The 21,608-nt window shown below is 46.7% G+C and overlaps 1 protein-coding gene across 4 annotated transcripts in view; it reads left to right on the forward strand.

Moving 5' to 3' along the window:
- LOC139057690 (acid phosphatase type 7) overlaps positions 1–21,608 on the forward strand; it is a 297,629-nt gene that overhangs the window by 137,106 nt on the left and 138,915 nt on the right. For 2 of the 4 annotated variants that reach the window (XM_070536424.1, XM_070536422.1), the window contains exons 6-7: positions 16,093–16,164; positions 18,685–18,799. In XM_070536424.1, the coding sequence (XP_070392525.1) occupies positions 16,093–16,164; positions 18,685–18,799 (187 nt within the window). The remainder of the gene's footprint in view (positions 1–16,092; positions 16,165–18,684; positions 18,800–21,608) is intronic. The other 2 variants (XM_070536425.1, XM_070536423.1) reach the window with 1 other exon arrangement.

Here is a 21,608-nt window from a genome sequence, read left to right on the forward strand (position 1 = left end):
TAAATAACAGAAGCACGTCTTCCATTTGAGGCCTCGCAGAATATTGTCCGTCATCCTTGCAGGAGGCTGAATGGCATTACTGTAAACTGATGCAGGCCATAAGGCGTAATGAAAGCTGCCTTCGAGTGGTCGGGTTCATCCACTGGCACTTGCCAATGGATGAACAACAAGTCCAAAGAAGAAAAGAATTCGGCACCATGTAAACAATCCAGGGTGCCACTTATGCGCGGTAGAGGATAGACATCTTTTCGTGTAATCTTGTTGAGGCCACGATAGTCCCCACAGAAACGAATCGAGCCATCTTTTTACTTAATGAGTACTATGGGAGACGACAAAGGACTGCAGGATGGTTTGATAACATCACGTTCATGTCAACTTGCTTGGTGATGACACGACGCTCGGTGGATGACACGCGGCACGGACGCCGGCGTTAAGGTACCTGATGCCCCGTATCAATGTGGTGAAAGACGGTACTTGTGTGGCCTAATGATGCTTGACTGCAGTCTAAAGATGCATGAAAATCATTTAGAACAAGTATTAGCCACTCACGCTGTGTCGGCTCGGGGTCATCGGCAATAGAGCGGCAAAAAACATCCGGTGATATTCGGTTAGATGGCACATGGAATGTCAGTGCAGTTACGTTGGCAGTATCCACGTTGTTGGCAACAAGGAAATGCACAATAACGTCAGCGTCCACAGTCTGGATGGTACCAATAGTCTCGCCACAGTGCAAAGCCAAAGTGTACGAATTTGGGTTAGAAATCAGTATTTCTGCAGCGCCACGATGAACCATGAGGAGGGCAAAATGCAACAATATAGGCTGGCGGCGAATGAAGACGGCAGCGGGTGTAAACATGACCGTCGATTCGGCAAGCGATGCGCATAAAAGAGGGACAAATACAGCACTGTGAGGAGGAAGGTCACTATCTGAAGCTACATAGATCTTGCTAACATAATGAACTTGAAAGTCATGAGATAGCAAATCGCACAGAATTGAGAAGTGAACCTCAGCACGTGCCCAGTGAAGGACGGCATGATGGCTCGACAAAGAATCCCAACCGAGAATCACATCGTGGGAGCAACAAGTTAACACAAAAAATCAGTCGAATACAAAATGTTTTGAATCAGCACCCTGGCAGTGTACATAGCGACTGACTGAACTTGTGCACTGGCTGCTCTAAGCAACGGTACCGAAGGTATCATGGTCACTTTCCGTAATGCACGACAAAGCTTCTCACTAATCACGGATACAGCAGCACCAGTATCGATGAGCGCAAGAGATCTGATGCCACCAACGGACACTTCAATAACGTTAGCTAGAGGAAAACGAGGACTTCGATGTTCCGACGAAGACGAAGCTCGTACCTCAGGAACTGCGGAAATCAGTTTTCCACCTCAGTAGTACTGGGGCTGGGCCTACGACGCATGGGTTTGAGTGAGCGCCGACGAGGGGAGCGCGATCGCGCGACGAGTACCGTAGCGCTGTAACTAAGGTGCTGGTATGTCATCAGCAGCGTAGACTTCCGGTGGTCGTCGTTGAGGCATACGGAATGGTCGGAAGCCGGAGCTGGGCGGTCGCGGGGTGTCCACGAAAGCCGGTAAGCGCCGGCGGCACAAGCGCGCCACATGTCCCGGGGTACCGCGAGCATAGCATATTGGGCGGTTATCAGCAGTGCACCAAAGATTTGTACCCCGTTGCTGTACACTGAAAAAGGGAGCCGCCGGCGAGTCCTAGCCCTTCGTATCAGCAGCCCGAGCTCGGGTTTCGCGCCGCAGCGGTGGCAGTCCGCACAGCGCCACATACATATTACCCACTACAATCTATATATAAAATTGTATATATGGGTGTGTATGCACATGTAAATATAAGTGGCGTAGCCAGAAATTTTGTGGGGGGGGGGGGGGGGGGGGCTCTCGTTGCAGCTCGATCTCTTCCTTATAGAACTTGTCGAGGGATAAAATGCATGAATAATAAGCGCATTGCCATTGCTAGTGTGTTGCAAACGAATTCTTGAACGCTACATACTGTCAAGAGAAGTAAAATATGTATTTTTGATGAAAGCATATCCTCGTTTATCCCAAAAATTGCGCCCGAAATAACTTGTATCAATGCTTTCATATTTTCTGCCTAGTTAATAGGTAAAGAATATATCACACGAACTTTATAACTATGTCAGTTTTAAACCAGCAAAGCGGTGTATGCCGTTGATACGAAAAATTTCAAGCACGTGAAATAATCAAGTTAAGGACAAATATTTTAATGCAACTTTGTCATTCAAGAACCTTGTTTACATTTTTGTACATATGCAACAACCAGGAAAGAATCTCAGTGACGCTGCCATTTGTTACAATGTATTGCGCAGGAGCAGTCACCGGTCGTACATTGCGAGTAATTGCACCGAAATTATAGTTGCAACAGGGAGCACATGTAACAAGTAGGAGTTCTGCAAAATATACGAGGGCGAGTCAAATGAAAGACAGCCAATGCTAATATATTCAATTCAATTCAATTCTTTATTTGCAGACATAGAACACACAGAAATACTAGAACTGGTTGGACCCATAGCCACAGGCTAGTGTCGGGTCCAATGAAAAATGAATAACAATTGCAAGTACAAAGCAATTAAAATACATCACGTGCATACACAATGAAATGCGAAAGAGTGAAAAGCATCTTATACTATTAAACATTTCTAAGTAAATATAATACACTAGTTAGGAGGATTGCAGGCTACTTTCTGCATTATTAGGAACACACAATATTATTCTAGACAAAATCGAAACACTGCAGGTGTCAGCGAGTTACTAAATAAAAGAAAGGACATCGTGATTGTTATCATTGAAAAGCATTATTGAGGGTAAGCAAGTATTTCTTAAGTACCAATGAAAAATTATTTGCTTGTTTTATTTCTGCTGGTAGTTTATTCCAAATTTTTGATCCTGAAAACTGTAGCAAACATTGTCCGTAAATATTTGTAGTTGGAGGAAGATTAAAATTACCGCACGTTTGATTTCTGGTCGCACGATAAGATGAGTAAAATATAGAAACATGAAAAGGGAGGTTGTGTTTAACAATGTTGAAGACACACGTGGCAATTTTTAATTCGTGTATCTTGTCATACGGCAACACAGTCATTCTGTTAAATAAAATCAGACTTGGTTTATCGTAACTTGAATGGGTAATTATTCTCAGGGCGCGCTTTTGAAGTTTGCGTACAGCTTCAAGATAAGTTTTGTATGTCGTACCCCATGATTCATTACAATATGTGATATGGCTATGGATGAGTGCAAAATATAAAATACGCAGTGTGTTAGTATCGGGACTATGCCGTGCTTGTTAGAGCGCATAGCATCCTGATGCGAGCTTTTTACAAACTGCGCTTATTTGTTCTTGCCAGTGCAGATTGTTGTCGAAAGTCACGCCAAGATATTGAAATGAGTTGACTTCGTCTAATGGAAAATCGTTTATTTCTAAATTTAATGATTTAGCAGGAAAGGTATTGTTACGCGTTCGAAATACCACATACTTGGTTTTACTGACGTTAATCGTAAGTTTGTTCATTGAGAACCATTCACTTGCTTTTTTCAACTCTTCGTTTGCTTTAGTTTCAAGATCACAAGTGTTATCGGCTGTTACTACAATACAAGTGTCGTCGGCGTACATAAGGGTTTCACTTGTACCAAAAATAAGTGGGAAGTCGTTAATGTATAATGAAAATAAAAGGGGTCCAAGGACGGATCCTTGGGGGACTCCAGTGCGTATATGCTTAGGCGATGATGCAATATTGTTTATTCTTACTACTTGTACTCTTTCATGAAGGTAATCAGTAAGAAGATCTAATGAGCGACCGCGGAAGCCATAATGTTGTAGTTTATGTAAGAGTATGTTGTGATCAACTGTATCGAATGCTTTTTTTAGGTCCAGGAATATGACACATACAAGTATATTATTTTTCAAAGCTTCATTAATCATTTGAGTTAACGTTAACACTGCTGACGAAGTTGAATGATTCGGACGAAAGCCATGTTGCTGTGGGCACATAACCTTGTACTTATCAATAAATTTGTGGAACCGATGCGTTACAATTTTTTCAAATATAGTATTAATGGTACTGAGCACGGATATCGGCCTGTAATTGCAAGGGTCATTTCGGTCTCCCTCTTTGAAGATAGGGACAACCTTAGCTATCTTCAGCTAAGGCGGATATCTAGAACAGTTCACGGAATGGGTAAACAAGTGGCATAATACTGACCCTAACATATCTATATTCTCTTTTATCATTCGAATAGAAATACCATCTAGTCCGGAGGCTTTAGAGACTGACATCTTATTGACTGTTGCCATCGCGTCTTCAAGTCCATTGGTATACATAACGAAAGTGTTAGGTACGGGACTCTGGAAAATAGATATATTTTCTGATTCACTAAACGTTTCAGCCACGGATGGACCGATACATGCGAAGTATGTGTTAAAATTCTCTACAACGTCATTATCAGTGGTTTCGGGAAGCAAGTTAGCTTGCGTTGTTTTCCTGTGATTTCGCTTATAATTTTCCACAGCCTTTTTGTGTTACCAGCGGTCTGTGTAATTAGGTGAGCATAATAGGCCCTTTTGCGCGATCTAATCATAGCGACAAATTTATTCCGCTGTACTTTGAATTGCTGTAAGTAGTATATGTTATCTTTATTATGCCTCCATTTGTCATGCCAGTATTCTTTGGCCTTAAGTGTTTGAAGTATGTGCTTCGTCATCCAAGGGCACATGGGCGTATCATGTCGACCCTTCGAGACCTTGCGATTACTCCTATCTACGGCGATATTAAGATATGCAATTAGGTTATTTATTTCAATGTCGATATCCTCGTGCAAAATGTCACGGAAATTAATGCGAAGGATTTCTTCTCGTAATAGCTTGTAATCAATTTTCATTCCAATGCTGTTTCTCATTTTTTTGGTACTAGTTGGATGATCTAAAGCGGCAAAGAAAGGTAGATGATCAGAGATTGGCTCTTGGTAAACGCCTCCGGTAACCCCCTTGTCTAGATTTGATAATGCGTGGTCAATTAGAGACGAAGATTCCTTAGTTATACGAGTCGGCGACGTAATTAAATTACGATAGTTGTAAGATTGCAACAAATAGCTATAATCATGGTTGTGCATGTCATATCTGTTTATGTTCATGTCGCCTACTATAATCACTGGTTCATTTCGCTTCTTTGACACAGCGCAGAAAATTGTTTCCAGCTTATCGAGAAATCCTGCGAGGTTACCGCTCGGTGGCCGATAAACTGCACCAATGATGACGTCACACTCTAGCCGAATGAAAAGGGATTCAATGTCATTGCAACTGTATGTGGCTGCTGGAACTTTACTATACGATATATTATCTTTTACAAACAATGCAACGCCACCCCCGCGTGAATGTGAGTCGCGCGCGTTTGATTCTGTTCTGTAACCTGGAAGCATGATTGTTTCACTTTTCCGCAGCCACGCCTCAGTTGTTGCAATTACGCTGAACGAATGTTCATGTAGCAACAGGAAAGCAGAAAGCAAGTCTAAGTTTTTATTAATACTACGGATATTGCAATGAAAAACTGATGTAGATTTTGCTCTACAAAGATTGCCAATCTCTTTGATTGAATAAGCCTTGTTAACGAATAGGGTGTGCTAGTTATAAAAGTACTTAAACTATTTCTGCTAAGTCTTCTTCACGTGTTAGATGCACTACTTTGGAGTTCTCGGATTTCCGCATTAGTATTTTCCCCTCAGAAACCCATGCAAATTTGCATCCTTTCTCTCGTTTTTCTTGGATGGTTTTTCCCAGCAAGACCTTGTTTTCGGGGCACAAGTGTTCGTTTACGTACACTGGATCGCTATTCTGAAAACCCAGCATGGCTGTATTCAGTCGCTTCTTTTTGGCTGCCTTCAACAGTTTGTGACGAACTGATCTGGATGTGAACTTCACAACTACGTTTGGACGCGTATTGTTCTTCGATGGGACGCGGTGAGCTACGTCAATGTCACCATCAGAAAGCTGGACGGACAAGGAAGATGCGACTTTTCCGATTGTCCCGAGGACGTCTTCATTGTCAGCCTTTGGTATACCTCTTAATTCCAGGTTATTACGCCTGCTATACTGCTTTAACTCAATAAGCTGCTTTTTCGTTTCCTGAAGCTCTTTGTTTAGTCTTAGGTTCTCTTTCTTGCATTCGAGGCCCTGGTTTTTCACTTCGGTAAGCTCAAGTCGAAGACTTTTCATTTCTTTGCGGTAATCTTCAAAGTTTTCATTCATGTACCCGATTGATTGTCTGATGGAAGTGAGCTCAGCTTTCACTGAGTTATTCGTCTCATCAATCTTGTTCATCTCCTTTTTTAGGTCACCCATTGCGTCAAGAAATTTAGAGGACATCTCAACGAGCACCTTTGATGCTTCTTTAATACTAGCTGGCGCCTTTTCAACCAGGACTTTATCAATATCCGACAGAGCGTCAGTCTTGCTAGAAGCCATTTCTACAGTTAACTAGGCCCACTTGCAAACCTTAACACAACCGGGTAAACACTATAGAGACACACTGTGGTACACTGTGGCAGCAAAACTTCAAAAGAAGTTTAAAGAGGCAAAAGAAAAAAATGATAACCTGCAATGTGAAGCAGGAACCGTTTAGCAGATGCACAGTCGATGCTGTCACTGCTGCCAAATGATGTCTCTCCGGAGCATTGCCGTCTTTATAAGCTGTAAGTTGGTCACGAGGTCCTGGTGTCCAGCGCCGTTTGAATAGGAACGATCCGGCTTGGCACAGTTGCCCAGCTCAGTCGTTCGCCACCTTTATCGTAGGCCGGTTCGCCAGCGATGCTGATACGGTTTTAGGGCTTCTGTAGGCGGCAAATCTGCAATGTGAAGCAGGAACCGTTTAGCAGATGCACAGTCGATGCTGTCACTGCTGCGAAATGATGTCTCTCCGGAGCATTGCCGTCTTTATAAGCTGTAAGTTGGTCACGAGGTCCTGGTGTCCAGTGCCGTTTGAATAGGAACGATCCCGCTTTGCGCAGTTGCCCAGCTCAGTCGTTCGTCACCTTTATCGTAGGCCGGTTCACCAGCGATGCTGATACGGTTTTCGGGCGTTTGTAGGCGGCAAATCTGCAATGTGAAGCAGGAACCGTTTAGCAGATGCACAGTCGATGCGGGGTACGGTCTAGTATGCACAGTCAAACGGGGTACTTTATTTAAACGTAGTCTATGAGCATTTGGACATTTGTCCCACTGCCTAACGAATCGCGTGATTCCCGTCTCATAAAGGTTCTTGGGTTGCGGCTTCTAAAAATCTGTAACTGACTCTTTCACGTCATCGTCCGACAGGATTCTGGTTCCCTTGAGCTGCTTTTCTTCTTTTCAAATGCGCCAAAATGTTGAAGTCGCAAGGCGACCGCTCTTGGCTGTATGCGAGATGTTGCAACGTTTCCCCCTGGAACTTTGCCAATTTTGTATTAGCCACATCAGCGACGTGGGGACGGGCATTGTCGTGAAGCAAGATGACCCCATTCATCAATTTTCCACGTCGTCGGTTCTTGGTTGCGACACGTAGCTGATCCGGCGTTTAACCATATTGCAAATGATTGATAGCCTCTCTGGCCTTAGCAAATTCGATCGATAATGGCCCCTAACGATCGAAAAAAAAAACTCAACAACACCTTTCCGCCGAAACGATGGTCTTTGCTTTCTTTCAAAGTGGTGAACTCAAAACTTTCCACTGTATCCTTTGCATCTGTGTTTCAGGCTCGTAGTAGAGGCACCATGATTACAGTGGCATCATGAGAATTACAGTTCATGAGTGGACCTACCCAGCAACGCTCGTTGTCGCCCAACAGTGCTCGCGAGACGTAATTCTCGGCATGGACTTCCTGAACCAACACGGCGCAATCATCGACCTGAGGTCGAAGTCGATCACACTGACCAGAGACCAAGCGAGTCCGACGGAGAGCTCCTCCAGACAGCGTGCATTGAGTGTACTTGAGGACCAAGTCAGCATCCCACCTCGCTTCAGTATTATCATTTCCATCGGCAGCTAAACACCCGCAGACGTAGAAGACGTCATCGAATGTGACAGACGTCTACAGCTCGTTCGTGAAGTTTGCGTCGAAGAAGGATCACTTGCCAGCACGTAGGGAAAGCGAAAGTGACGCTAACAAACATTAGCCAGGAGTTCAAGCACATCAATAAGAGCACGACGATTGCATGCATCGAGGAAATTGTAGAAACCAGCAATGCGTTTCTCCTCTCGAATTTGGCCACATCTTCCCCAACGACCATACTTATCGAACCAGACTTTGAAATAACTGCAAATCTCCCTCTGAGTAAACAGCGACAGCTAAGAAGTGCGCTCCGACGGTACAAAGACTGCTTTTCGACATCATCGAGGATTCGATAAACACCAGTTGAAAAGCGTCGTATGTTAACCGAAGAGTGCGCTCGACAACTCTGCCAGAGCCCGTTTCAAGTTTCAATGGGAGAACGTGAAGCTTTTAGGCAACAAGTCCACGAAATGCTGCAGGACAATATCATCCAGCCTTCTAAAAGCCATTGGGCATCTCCTGTAGTCCTGATGAAGAAGAAGGACGGAACCCTACGTTTCTGCGTCGATTATCGCCGACTGAACAAGATCACGAAGAAGGACGTATACCACCTCCCACGGATAAAAAACGCATTGGATCGGTTCTGCAACGCTAAATATTCTCGTCGATGCACCTGAAGCCTGGCTACTGGTAAATAGAAGTCGACGAGAGAGATCGCGAAAAGACCGCCTTCATCACGTCAGACGGCCTCTACGACTTCAAGGTCCTGCCATTCGGGCTGTGCTCGGCGCCAGCAACGTTCCAGCGCGTGCTGGACACGGTTTCAGCATTATTAAAGCAGCAGACCTGTATTGTTTACTTGGATGACGTCATCGTCCAATTTCAGCGATCTCCTAAGGCGTCTTGCGACAGTATTAGAGGCCATCAAGTGACCAGGGCTCACTCTGAAGCCCTAAAAGTGGCACTACGCATCCGATGAGCTTCTGTTCCTAGGCCATGTCATCAGAAAGTCTGGAGTCCGCCCGGACCAGCAGATGACAGCTGCCATCGCATGGTTTCCGTAGCCCATCGACATGAAGGCAATGCGTAGATTCCTTGGCATGTGCGCCTACTACAGGCACTTTGTGAATGATTTCTCACGCATCGATGAGCCGCTCACATATCTAAAAAAATCATATGTCGTCTTTAAATGGGAAACGCCGCAAAACGACGCATTTCAAGAACACAAACGACAAATGCAGTCGCCACCGGTACTTGCGCACTTCGACGAGGACGCAGATACGGAAACTCACACTGACGCCATCCTAGCCCTTCGTGGCGTCGTATTGCAGAGGAAAGACAGACTTGAAGGGGTGACAGTTTACGCTAGCCGGTCACTGTCAAAAGCGGAATGCAATCTTTCTGCAATTGAAAAGCAATGCCTCGCCATCATTTGGGCTACAGCGAAATTCTGGCCTTACCTCTATGGCAGGCCGTTCAATGTCGACAGCCACCATCACGCGTTGTGCTTGCAAGCTAATTTAAAGGAACCTTAACGACGGCTGGCACGGTGGAGCCTCAGATTTCAAGAATATGATATCACTGTAACCTACAAGTCTGGACAAAGACACTCTGATGCCGATTCCCTATCACGTGCCCCTATTGGCCCGCCGCCGAAAGGCAACGAGGATGCTGACGCCTTCCTTGGATTATTAAGCGTGGAAGACTTCGTAGAACAGCAACGAGTAGACAACGGAGCTAAAAGGACTCGTCGAGTATTTAGAAGTAAGGGATACCGACGTTGTCCCTAGGGTATTTACGCGCGGATTGTCTTCGTTCACGCTTCAAAACAATGTGCTTTTGAAGAAGAACTTTTCACCAGTCCGCACCAACTACCTTCTTATTGTTCCGTCAGCGCTGCGTCCAGAAGTACTCACGCTCTATATGGCGATCCGACTGCTGGGCACCTCGAATTCTCCCGGACACTATCGAGAATACAGGAAAGGTATTACTGGCCGCGCCTGACCACCGACGTCGCCTATTACGCCAAGACATGCCGAGGCTTTCAGCACCGCAGCCGCCACTCTCCGCCACTCCGTGTGCATGAACCACAGCAAGGTCGAGTATTCGCTAATTGAAACCATTCCCAACAGCTGGCTAAAATCCAACATCTTTATCTCAACATGTACAGTTCTCCCAGAGACCAAAGACACCGCTTCACGTCACTTGTGTGCAAAGGCCGTGGAGCTGGCGGCGGGCTCTCCACTTGTGGTCGCGGGTGACTTCAACACCCCGCACCGCGAGTGGAGCTACCCGTCGTCGACCGCGAAGGGAAGCAACCTCTGGAAAGCGGCCGCCGATCACGCGCTCTTACTCCTGACAAACCCGTCCTTCCCCACAAGAATGGGCACTTCGATCACCAGGGACTCCACGCCGGATCTCACTTTCGGCAAGGTGGTGTGGCCGACCTCGTGCAGTAACCTGCACGGGAACTTAACTAGCGATCACTTCGTCCTCGCCACCTCCTTCGAGGTGTCGAACCGCCACCCCCCCCCCCCCCCGCGAATATAGGGTTACGAATTGGGATCTCTTTGGCAAAATCAGGAAGGGAAAGACGGCAGATCACACAGACTTTAACGAATGGTTGTCGCAATTGAAAATGGACGTTGAGTCCGCCACCCAGACACTCGGCACGGACCTCAAGGTGAACAGAATGTACAGTTATCTCGCCCACCTCCTCGAGGCCAAGACTGCTCTCCTGGGCAGGTGGAAATGGCAACGGCTGAATTGTAGACTTCGTAAGAGGATAGCTAAGCTCAATCGCACAATTGAGGAATACTGCCGCGCGCTTGCTAAGCAGCAGTGGGACGAGATTTGTTATTCAGTCGACGGGCATATGCACACTGGAGTTCAGTGGAACCTCCTGAAACAGCTCCTAGACGAATCGACCAGAGACTAGCTATGGATAGGGTTTTGCACAAAGCCAAACAGAGGCCTTTACGGTGAAGGACATTATCCCGTCGTTGGCCGACAGATATCTATCCTCAGGCAACGCGGATTACCCCTGCTACCGGGGCCTCGAGAGGGAGGACCTGGACGCTCTTTTCTCTAAATATGAGAACAGAGAAGCCCTTTTTAATCTTCACAACCGATCAGCCCGGGACCGGACGGCATTTCAAACAAGCTACTTCGTTACCTCGACGAAGAGTCCATCGCCACGTTAACGGACGAGATCAACCGCGTGTGGGACTCGGGTGATGTCCCGGATTATTGGAAGCTCGCTTCGGCGGATCTCATTCCAAAGCCAGGTCGGACCCACAGCCTCAACAATATCTGACCAATCTCGCTCCCTTCGTGCGTGGGAAATGTCACGGAACATTTTATTCATAACCAACTATCTAGGTACATCGGGAAATCCGAAGACTTCCCCTACAACAAGTTGAGATTTCGCCCGTCCCTGTCAACTCAGGACGTCATGAAACTCATTAAACACTACAACCTCGATAGGGACACCCGAGATGTCAGGGGTACCCTAGCGCTGGATCTCGAAAAGGCCTTCGATAACATTTCTCATAGGCACGTCCTCAATTCAGTTTCCGGCATGGGCCATGAGTTTAAGTTCCACGGGTTCGTCAGTTCGTTCCTTCGGGGCAGGTGCGCCATTCTCAAGGCGTGCGAAGTAGTCTGATCCCTTCGAGCTGGGGGCCCTCAAGGGTCAGTCATCTCACCTCTTCTCTACAAAGCAGCCATGCGCGGTCTCTCCACGCGTCTCTCCGGATTGGACGGCGTTAATCACGCTCTTTACGCCGACGACGTCACACTTTGGTACGACGGTGGCAGTGAAGGCTGAGTCGAGGTATCACTACAGGCGGCCCTGAGCTGCACGGAGGTATTCTTGGCGGGCACGGGGCTCCAGCTCTCCCTCTCCACGTCCGAACTTCTTTTGTATCCACCGACAAGGAAAGGGCGTAGCCCGAAAGGGCAGATCCCTGTCGGGAAAGTCGACATATTCATTCGCACGGCCATCGGGCAGGTCATTGCCACGGTAGAGGTCATCCGCATACTCGGTATGCTGATCGAGGCAAACGGAAGTAACGGAGAAGTGAGCGCTTGTATCGTCGCCAAAATGGGCAACATGGTCACGCTTATCACTATGGTCTCCAACAGTCACGGACGGTTGGGGGAAGACAACCTCCTTAGGTTGTACCACACCTTGCTAAGGAGTCACATCACGTACGTGGCCGCCGCGAATCGCTGGCATGGATGCGAAATGCCAAAGATTGAATCGCTGATGTGCAAGAGCATAAAAAAGTGCTCGGCATCCCCATGGGAGCCAGCCCGGATAAGCTCACGCAGCTGGAAGACTACAACACCCTCGACAAAGTTGACGAGGCACAGCATATGGCCCAGGTTCTCATGCTTTCTTCCTCGCCTGCGGGGAGGCGGATCCTGGAGGCGCTGGATTGCAGTCTCACTGCCGTCAGTGAAAGGCGGTGCGCGCTCGAAGCGGGGAGGTGGGAGAGCATCACGTTCTCGCTGTTCCCGCGCAACGTACATCCACAACACAATGCAGGCAGACGCCGGGCCAGAGCGCCGTAGTTTTCGGATCCGTCGCCGGCGATCCCCACTCGGTCGCATTCGTCGACGCCACCCAATACGGTTCGTGCGACCGGTTCGTGGCGGCCGTGGTAGATCACAGGGGCAACCTCTTTAACACGGCGTCGGTGTGGGGCTCGTCCCCAGCACTGGCGCAACACGTCACAGTCCTCGCCCTTCAGCACTGGAGCAGACCACAGGTCTACACGGGATCTCGGTTGGCGGTCAGGGCCTTCACCACGGATTGGGTCTCGAGGTAAGCGGCCGCCCTTCTTTGCGGCAGGAGCGTCGCCCACCACGTGATCACTTGGTTCATGGCCCACATGGGACCTCGGGTCTCCCCCGTCGTTCCCAACGCCAACGAGCTGGCCCACGCCTGTGCGCGCGAACTCACCCACCGCGCCGGGAAAACATCGCGCGAAGAGCGGGCGCTGGGTCCCACAAGGACTCTCCCCTTACATTCAATGCGATTACAAAGCACTATCAGCTCGGCAGCAGGGTCTATCCCCCACCCCACGCCAAACTCTCCAGGCCTCAGTCTTCCACCCTTCGCATGCTGCACACCGGTTCCTATCCCAACCTAGCCAGGCTGAGCAGGTATGCGGACTCGTTCGAGCCCGATTATCCTGATTGTGGAGATCCCTTCTGCACTTTAGAACACATGCTCTGGCGGTGCCCCTCGTTACGAAACCGTGGTCATGTCACCTCTGAAGAGGAGTGGGAGGAGGCGCTCAAGAGCTCCAACCTAGCCGCTCAGCTACGGGCCGTCCAGAGGGTCCTCGGAGCGGCGATCAGGCACAGCCTGCCCGTCCTGACTTGAGAGCGGCCCGCAGCAACTCCAACTTCGTAAGCGGGTTTCGGAGTCCCTTCAGACGACATAAATAAAGTTATCTGCCTGCCGGCCTGCCTCACAGTGTAGCATTAGATAACATGATCTTGCGTTTTTGCCTGCGCACTAATAATGACGCCATCGGTTGTAGAGGATGTTGCTATGGTGAACTCACAACTAAGGTTATTACATGGCAAACACAAACTTATGTGCTTGCCATGTAATAATCTTAGTTGTGAGTTCAGCGCTGTCCTGTCTGTTCCTGCCTCTTGTCTTCGTCGTCTTGCGGTGCCCTTTCAATATGTTAAGCCAGTGCCGACTCGCCCAAATGTCGATTTTTCTTTGTGCGACTTAAGCCGTTCTACCAGCGCTAATAAACATTGGGGCCTTGCATAGCTGAACTTTGGGCTTCTTTTGGACTGTGTTACCTTAGACTTTGTTTATTTGTTCTTTTGTTACTTTGTTTAGTAAGTTTTCTTTTGTGTTTCAGTCTTCCGTTATGTATGTAGCATCGCGCTGGCACAACTTCAAGGCGATCTGGTTTAGCACCGTTCTTTCTGTCGGAACGCGTTCGTCTCTACAAAAACAGCACCTGATTCGCTTTCTTTTTTAATACTTGGAAGAATGTATTTTTATTAATTCACGAGGAGTTGTGACCGGATGTACAATTATATGAAACATAAGACTGCCCGGCAAGCCGCTAAACTTGGGAAAACAGACGAAAAGGTCCGCGCTCTCCTTGTGACAATTTTTCGTCTGTTCTTCTTCGTTAGCACTTGCTTCTGAACTGTAATTAAGTGGCCTTTATTGAAATATAAAATACCGGGGAATATTCCGTGAACATTTTACTTTAGGAATGTTTTATCTGTGCATCCGTGAAGTGTTTCAGGCCAAGCCACGTTCGAGCCAAAGCTCCAGACAACTATATCCCGGCATTCCCGAGGCGACAACGCGCCCGTTAGCCAAGTCGCATAGATGCTTGCACCTGACTTTTCCCTACGTAATATCACAAGAGTAAAATGCACAAGACAAAGCAATATTCAATGGCCTAGCAAGAGAACAATAATTTATCATCGCCATTGAGCCTATAGTCTGTGTGCAGGAGTACGTCTATGCGGGCCATTTACTCAAAGGGGACCCCGATCAACAAACGAAATTTAAAGAAGAATAAAATTGTGTGCATCCAGTGCATATTGCAGGCATTACCAATTCGTGATTTTGAGCTCACAATTGTCATTACAAATAAAAGGGTACCATAATTGCATTCTACAGGTGCTAAAATACGAGTCTGAAACTTTCCAGTTAACAACGAAGGCCGTCGACAATAAGTTAAAGACGTCGCGAATAGAGATGAAACAAAAATTTTTAGGTGTAACGTTAAGAGGCAGAAAGAGAGCGGTATGTATCAGAGCGAAAACAGGGATAGCAAATTTTCTAGTTGAGATTAAGATAAAAAAATGGAACTCGGCTGGGTCACGTAATGAGTAGTGCAGGTAACCTGTAGACCATTAGAGTTGCAAAATGCGTGCCAAGGGAAGGGAAGCGAAGTCGTGAACGGCAAAAATTAGGTGCAGTGTTCAAAAGTAAATTTGCAGGCGCAAGGAGACATCAGCTAGCGTGAGACATGGGTAAATGGAGGACGCTGGGAGAGGCCTTCGTCCAGCACTCTACATAACAATAGGCTGATGATATTGATTATTAATATTATAAAAGCTTTATCTTAATTGTTGTTACACGAGATTGGTGGCTAAGCGTGTAGGTCCCGTCATGTAGGAATACAGAATAACACGGTGCAATCTTTGATTCCGAACACTTTGGCCAAAGTAATTTCAATTGAAGAAATTCCTGAACAAAATTCATTGTTTATCAGAAGGTAAACAATTCTGTGACATTGATTAAAAGTTATCGCTAGACATGCCGCATCAAAACGCAGAAGAACCGAGAGCTGAGCGAGAGGGTATATTTTTTTGCAAGGCTAGAAGCAGCGCTTAAATGACTTCCCGCGTTGGGTTCTCGCTTTTCTTCTTCCTTTGTGCTTTGTTGCTAGTCTTCCGCATCGAAGCGCTGACGTTGATAATGATTGCGTATGGCATGGGCCGCGACTAACGTCGTCCAAGCTGTCTAGCAAAAAAAAAAGAAGCGTTATGTGTGAAACAGAGTGCAAGATTCAGCTAGAAGGCCTATGGCGTGAGGTCGTCAGCGCACTCCCAAAGGAACACCGTAGGGTCTTATTTATTTATTTATTTATTTATTTATTTATTTAGTACATACTGCAGACCTTTCGGTCCAAGCAGAGGGGCAATGGTATGTTGGAAAAATGGTATGTTGGGCAAAATAGTATGTTGCACCGTGTTTTTTTTTAAATAATTTCTTTTACGGGGAAAAGCCAGGAAAACTTAGATGGGGCGCTCTACGTAGCGTTAAACCGCTTTAGGATTGTTTTCAGTGAGAGACTTGTAGAAATTATAAAGTTGTCCTTTGGCAGTAAGTGCAATTGCGTCATAATGTCAAATGCAGATAAAGCCCTTAGTATTAAACTCATGCTCAGTGCGCGCTTTGTCACCCGCCGAAGGTGAGTGTCGTAACGGCACGTCGCTTTTTTTCTTACCTTCTGTCAGCAACTTCTCCAACTACGTCAACAGGTTTTCCATGGTCGACCACACCGGGCGAGTGAACAACCACTTCTTCAGGTACGCTCGTTCGTTTTGGCTGCATTAGTAGAAAATGGGTTCTTTTTCAGCGGGCTCCTGTATTAAGGACGAAAAGAAGGCTAGTTAGCCATGTGTCTTCCAATTATAAGCAGGTTAATGGAAAGAACAAGAGCACGCCCCTTTAACGAATGAAGGTGCTGAACGCAGCTCATCTGGCAAAAAAGATGGCGGTACAAATACGAAACCCATTATCACGCGGCAATGGCTCTGTCGGCAATACTGGCAAGTACCGTGGTCGGCAAGCCGAGCGATGCACAGCCAGTTGAGGGCCACTCGCGCGACTTCGGCTGCCATTGTCGAGTAGGTCAGGTCTATCCACTTTAACGACACCGCATGCGTCCTTTGTTATTCAAGCTATAAAACGTAACTTGTCTAGGACATTTAAACTTATCACAGTTGCCTAGCAAGTTTTCGAAAATCATTTCTGTGGAATCCGGCAAGATGGAGGAAGGTGCATGAAAGAGAAAATTCATAGTTCCCTGGCTATTGCACTAAGCAGCAACGAGAACCTGCACCGGTTTCTCAAAATAAAAACTTCGTAGTTAAAGGAATACGTTTGTTTGTGGGGAACCCTGTATGGGTTTCTTTTGCAGCTTCGTGCGGGTCAATGAAAACATTTCTCTTTTATCTTAGACATTTTCTGCATACAAACACCGGTATAACTGTTTTTTTCTTCCACATGTTATGTCTAAGTGGCTTCAGTCAAAGGTTGGGTTGGCACGTACGAGCGGTACGTTTTGTTTTTATTGTATTGATTATTAATACTCTTGCCTATTTTTCGCCGCAACAGCTGGGCTTCTGTTCGTATCAATTGTACGTCCAGCATATTTCCTGACGGTTTTCGATTAACTTTTCTACTGCTTCAACACCTTGTCTATACGTGGTCGGGCGCAGTAATATCAGACAGAAATTTTAAGAAGCACCGTGCGCGGGCAACCATAAGGGCGTTATGTATACATAAAAAATAATGTTTTCTTTACCGGACAAGCTCCAAGCATTATGGTGTTTCTGTGGGTCACGTATTCCATGTTAATGTATAGTGCGTTATGTAATGTTCACGTAACGCAATGAAATTGCGTCATCAAACATACAGCACCCGTGCCGCCCCTGTGCGTGTGAATTGACTGCGCTTTCGCTGTGGTCATATGCCAATAAATGGTTCATTGTGCTTTCTCTTTCTTTCAACTTACCTGCACAGCAAATAATGCGAGCCCAGTCCGCCCAATTTCGGAGATCGTTCCGCGATGGCCTAAGTACTGACCAGACTCGTCTCCATTCACATGGCAGGACAGGTGCTATTGGATTGCCTTGGACATGTTTGACACCACAAACCCAACGGCCTGACAACCACTTACTAACACTCACGCTTACATTGTCTCTGCGTTACCCATGCATCAATCAAAAGTTTTCAAGTCACCTGTTCCGTAAGGCTATGCTTGCGTTTACCGCATGTATGGCCCGTACCCAATTTTCAGGCGTGCGTTGTAAACATTGCCTTAAATACACAGCCAACACTAAAGCTCGCAAAAACTTTTCAGGTGAGGTTTGATACTCCCTTTATTTTTACTTTTACTTACCTTTACTTTTACTTGACTCCCCCAAACCTTATCCTAATATGACCAACGTGCGCATATCGACACTACTTTTTTGAGAGGTGCCAACGATAGAAACAAGTACATGCCTTATATTTCGCTTTTAGGGCCCCTATGTAGAAACAACATTTATATATTGCCGGGAATGCCGTAGCGTCCCGGACTGAAAATGTGGCGTGTAACAAGTGGCGCGCAAGAAAGACCTCGTGCTAAGCAAGCGCTAGCCAGTAGCTGACTTCTACTCAATAACTCTCAGTTATTCAATACGGACGTTTAAACTTTAGGAAACTTATGAATTTTTTTTCTTGATCAACAAGAATAGTATTCTTTGTGCATCTGGTGAGTGTTGTTCTGGTGTTTCATTACTCTCATTGTGACGGCAAGCAAGGTACGCTCAAGTTTCTCTTCTTCCACGTTTGCACGCTCTTCACTTGACCGGACGTCCCGTTCGGAATCGATCTTTCCAATAATGTAAATAAGCCTTTAAACAAACGTAGCCAACTGAACCTCTCGCTTTATTTAGTAGTGAAAAAACAGTAGATGCTCAAAAGTCATTTTACCCGAAATTTTGGATTTGAATAAATTCTAGACTTTCGCTATGAGATCATCCCTTTAAAGGAATCTTAGGGCTCAAAACGATGTTAACTATGTAGGGTATTTGCGTGTTCTTTGTGTGTTTTTTTCACTATCACAAATCCAAGTATTTATCAAGCACGCCATCCCTAGGTATGCACCCGTATAATTTGAATTTGAATTTATTTCCAACAAGCATGTTTACATGCACCTTTGAGGCATATGCGAGTAAAAGCTGCTAGAAAGCAACTTGATAAAGCTCCGTCTCAATTCTTTGACCACAAGACAGGCACCTCGACCTGAAACAGCTCTTGGGTCCTTTTTTCCTTCCCAGTTTTGACATCGGACCCGCGCACATCATCAGCTTGTCGACTGAATTTTATTTCTTCGTTGAATACGGATTCCTGCAGATAAAGAATCAGTATGAATGGCTGGAACAAGACCTCAAAGTAAGTGTTTCTGTGTTTCAGTGGCATTAGGTATGTGATATGGGAAACGACTTTGAATAACGGCATATTCACGATAGTGCCGTACTAACTTTCCATTACATTGTAGCACTATAAAACAGCTTGGTCTCATTTTACTATTTTTTGCGTACGTTTAACGCAAGAATGTCCGCCGGTCAAACCACTCACGTTTTTACTGGAGATCAAAGCAGCTAGGCAACTTTATGCTTCATGCCGCCGGCCAGGGTAGAGGTCAATCAAACTCCATTTATGTCTAAATGTCATCCGCACAGCGTCTTCTCCAGTCTGGCCTGTAATGTTTACGTCTCAGGATTCGTGCCACAGATAATAGTGGACAATGAAGGCCAATAGAACAATATCAGTATGAAAATTAAAAGGGAAAAAGTTCAAGCAGCAAAAGTTCTGTGAACCAAATGTAAAATGAAGGATCGTGTCACCCTGGTGTTACCGACTCGCAAGCAGCAAATTGCAGCGCCATATATGTGTATATATATTGCAAATGGGATCTCATAATGCATGCAAAGTCATTTAAATTCTAAGATAGTCACAAAGCGGGACAACGTAATACTTACTTTATGATCCCTTCGTTGCGTGTTTTGGCAATTTAGAAATAGAAAAAATTAGGAATAGGAGCATTTTATGCTTACACCTAGGGCTTTTCTTTCAATGGTGTGGTCGACATTTTCGGCTATTGGCAACACAAGTAACACATCAAAATTTGAGAAAAATGCATGGACGTAGTGCCGCCATCATTGGCACAGATAAGGTGGTAAACCAACGGGGCGTGTACGGCACCCCCGTTCACGTGTGTGTACATATCTTATGGCTGAGTATACGCATACGAGTGTTGTGTGTGATGTGGCTACCGTGCTGGCTTCAGCATGTTCCGTGCACGTAGATTTGCTTTGATCATCCCAGATTTGTGCATCAGGAAGCGTGTGCTTCCCTGATTTGGTCATTTATCCTCACCAGCGTTTGCTCAATTCCAATCACAAAGCGTTGTGCTCCCCACAATGGGCTCCAGTGGAGCACCGCCAACCACGGAGATATGTTTTCGACGTGCTTGGCCCACACTCCGCCATTGCTCAAGAGTTCCAGTCTGAAATCTTTGTGCCAGCGTGCTTCAATAAGGGGTTCTCACTTTGGGAACCTATCTTCGTTGATTAAAAAAATATTCCGTAAACCTTAATACGTACGCAGATAAATGACCCAACAGAAGATTTTCTGTAGTCCGGTTTTGTTGAGAATCCCGTCCTGCTAAAGCATTTGTCTGCCTCAAATCGCCTACTTTTATTGCTTAGAGACAATTGTCAAAACGGCCGGATGATCAGAAGCTATGCCTTCGGCAAGCCGGAGCGGCCTAGGTCGACAAAACAAGCTTTTGTTTACCTCGGATGCCAGGACGGGCACATCAAAGTCATCTGTCCCGCCATCGGAGCTCAAATGCAACAAGTAAAATTGCTTGTACTCGCAGCGACAAAGAAAAAAAGGGCGCACCTATCCTGCCATGCAGTTTCCGTGTATGGGCGAATATAATTTGTTGTTTTACAGGAAAGCTTCCTTTGCCTGTTCCTTCGACTTTTCCACTGCTGCTGCTGTCAGGCATACCGCGTCGGGAAGTTCAGAGCATGTTACATGACAGGAGCCAATCAGAGAGGAAATGCGACGCTAGAAACTCGTTTGCACCCCACTGCGTCGAATGTGCACAATGCTCTCTGGAGCTACTTGGCTGTCGCCACATTAGCCACTTGGCTGTTGTAATTATGCGCGACTGCCCTCAGAAGCATTGCAGAAGCGGCAGCGCTTCCCTTTCTACTAACGTGAGAGTCCAGAGGGGACGTATATATATAGGACTGTAGAGAGGAAGGAGAAGAAGAGGCAGTTTCCACACAAGGGAGGCGCAGAGGTGACGTGATAAGGCAAGGTAACCCTACTAGTATACGACAGCGGTTGCAGGTAAACTGGAAAAGCTTAAGTTTGTCATGAGTGAGTGGAGAGCTACAAAACACTGTGGAGGATCGGCAGCTCCAAACACCATCCAGTGACCGACAAGGAAGACGATTTTGGCGGCCGGTAGCACGACTGGCCGGACGAGGCAAAAAGAGGATCAACCAATCAGTGGTGGGCACGAAACCACAGGTACAAGGAAGGAGCAGAGAGAAGGAGATAGACTGGAACGCTCGGAGAAGCCATCTCTGGGAGACGGGAATTCGAAGATCGCTAGTGTCGAGGTCGGGGTCGTCGGGGTCTAGACCCGAACCCGAGAGCCTCAACAGAACCAGAACGGCACCGGCTGTCCCTTGAGAGACACGCCGAGCGCAGGCCTCGGCTATTTCTGCTGCACCAGTTGCTCCGGTGTCCCTGCTCCTGGTGTCACTGCTCAGCTCCTGGTGCCGAGCTTGAGCCGCCGCGAGGAGAGCAGAGGTCACCTGGGGGTGACCAGAAGCCCGGAGCGAGGCTAGTGAGAGACGGAACCGCGAGCCAAGGATCCAGTACGTGCGCCGCTCAGCTGTAGCGGTCGCACTTAGGCGACTTTCGACTCCGACAACCTTGGACTCTGACGCCAGGGGCTAGCTCTACCGTGCGCCCGCGTGCCTCGTGTGCCATTGCCCGCCACAGCACTACCGCCGTCAATGCTGTTCTTGTTGTTCAACCAGTTCATGTTGGCAACGCACTGCACGCGTAAATAAGACTTTGGGGGATTGAGTTTTTCGTTATTTGTTCTAGACCTAGAGTGGTTTGAAATTCCTTCGTGGACTAGCGTGGCTAGTAGTACTTTTGTTTTTTTGTT

Source organism: Dermacentor albipictus, chromosome 3 (genome assembly GCF_038994185.2).
Source record: "Dermacentor albipictus isolate Rhodes 1998 colony chromosome 3, USDA_Dalb.pri_finalv2, whole genome shotgun sequence".
Taxonomy (NCBI): Eukaryota; Metazoa; Arthropoda; class Arachnida; order Ixodida; family Ixodidae; genus Dermacentor; species Dermacentor albipictus.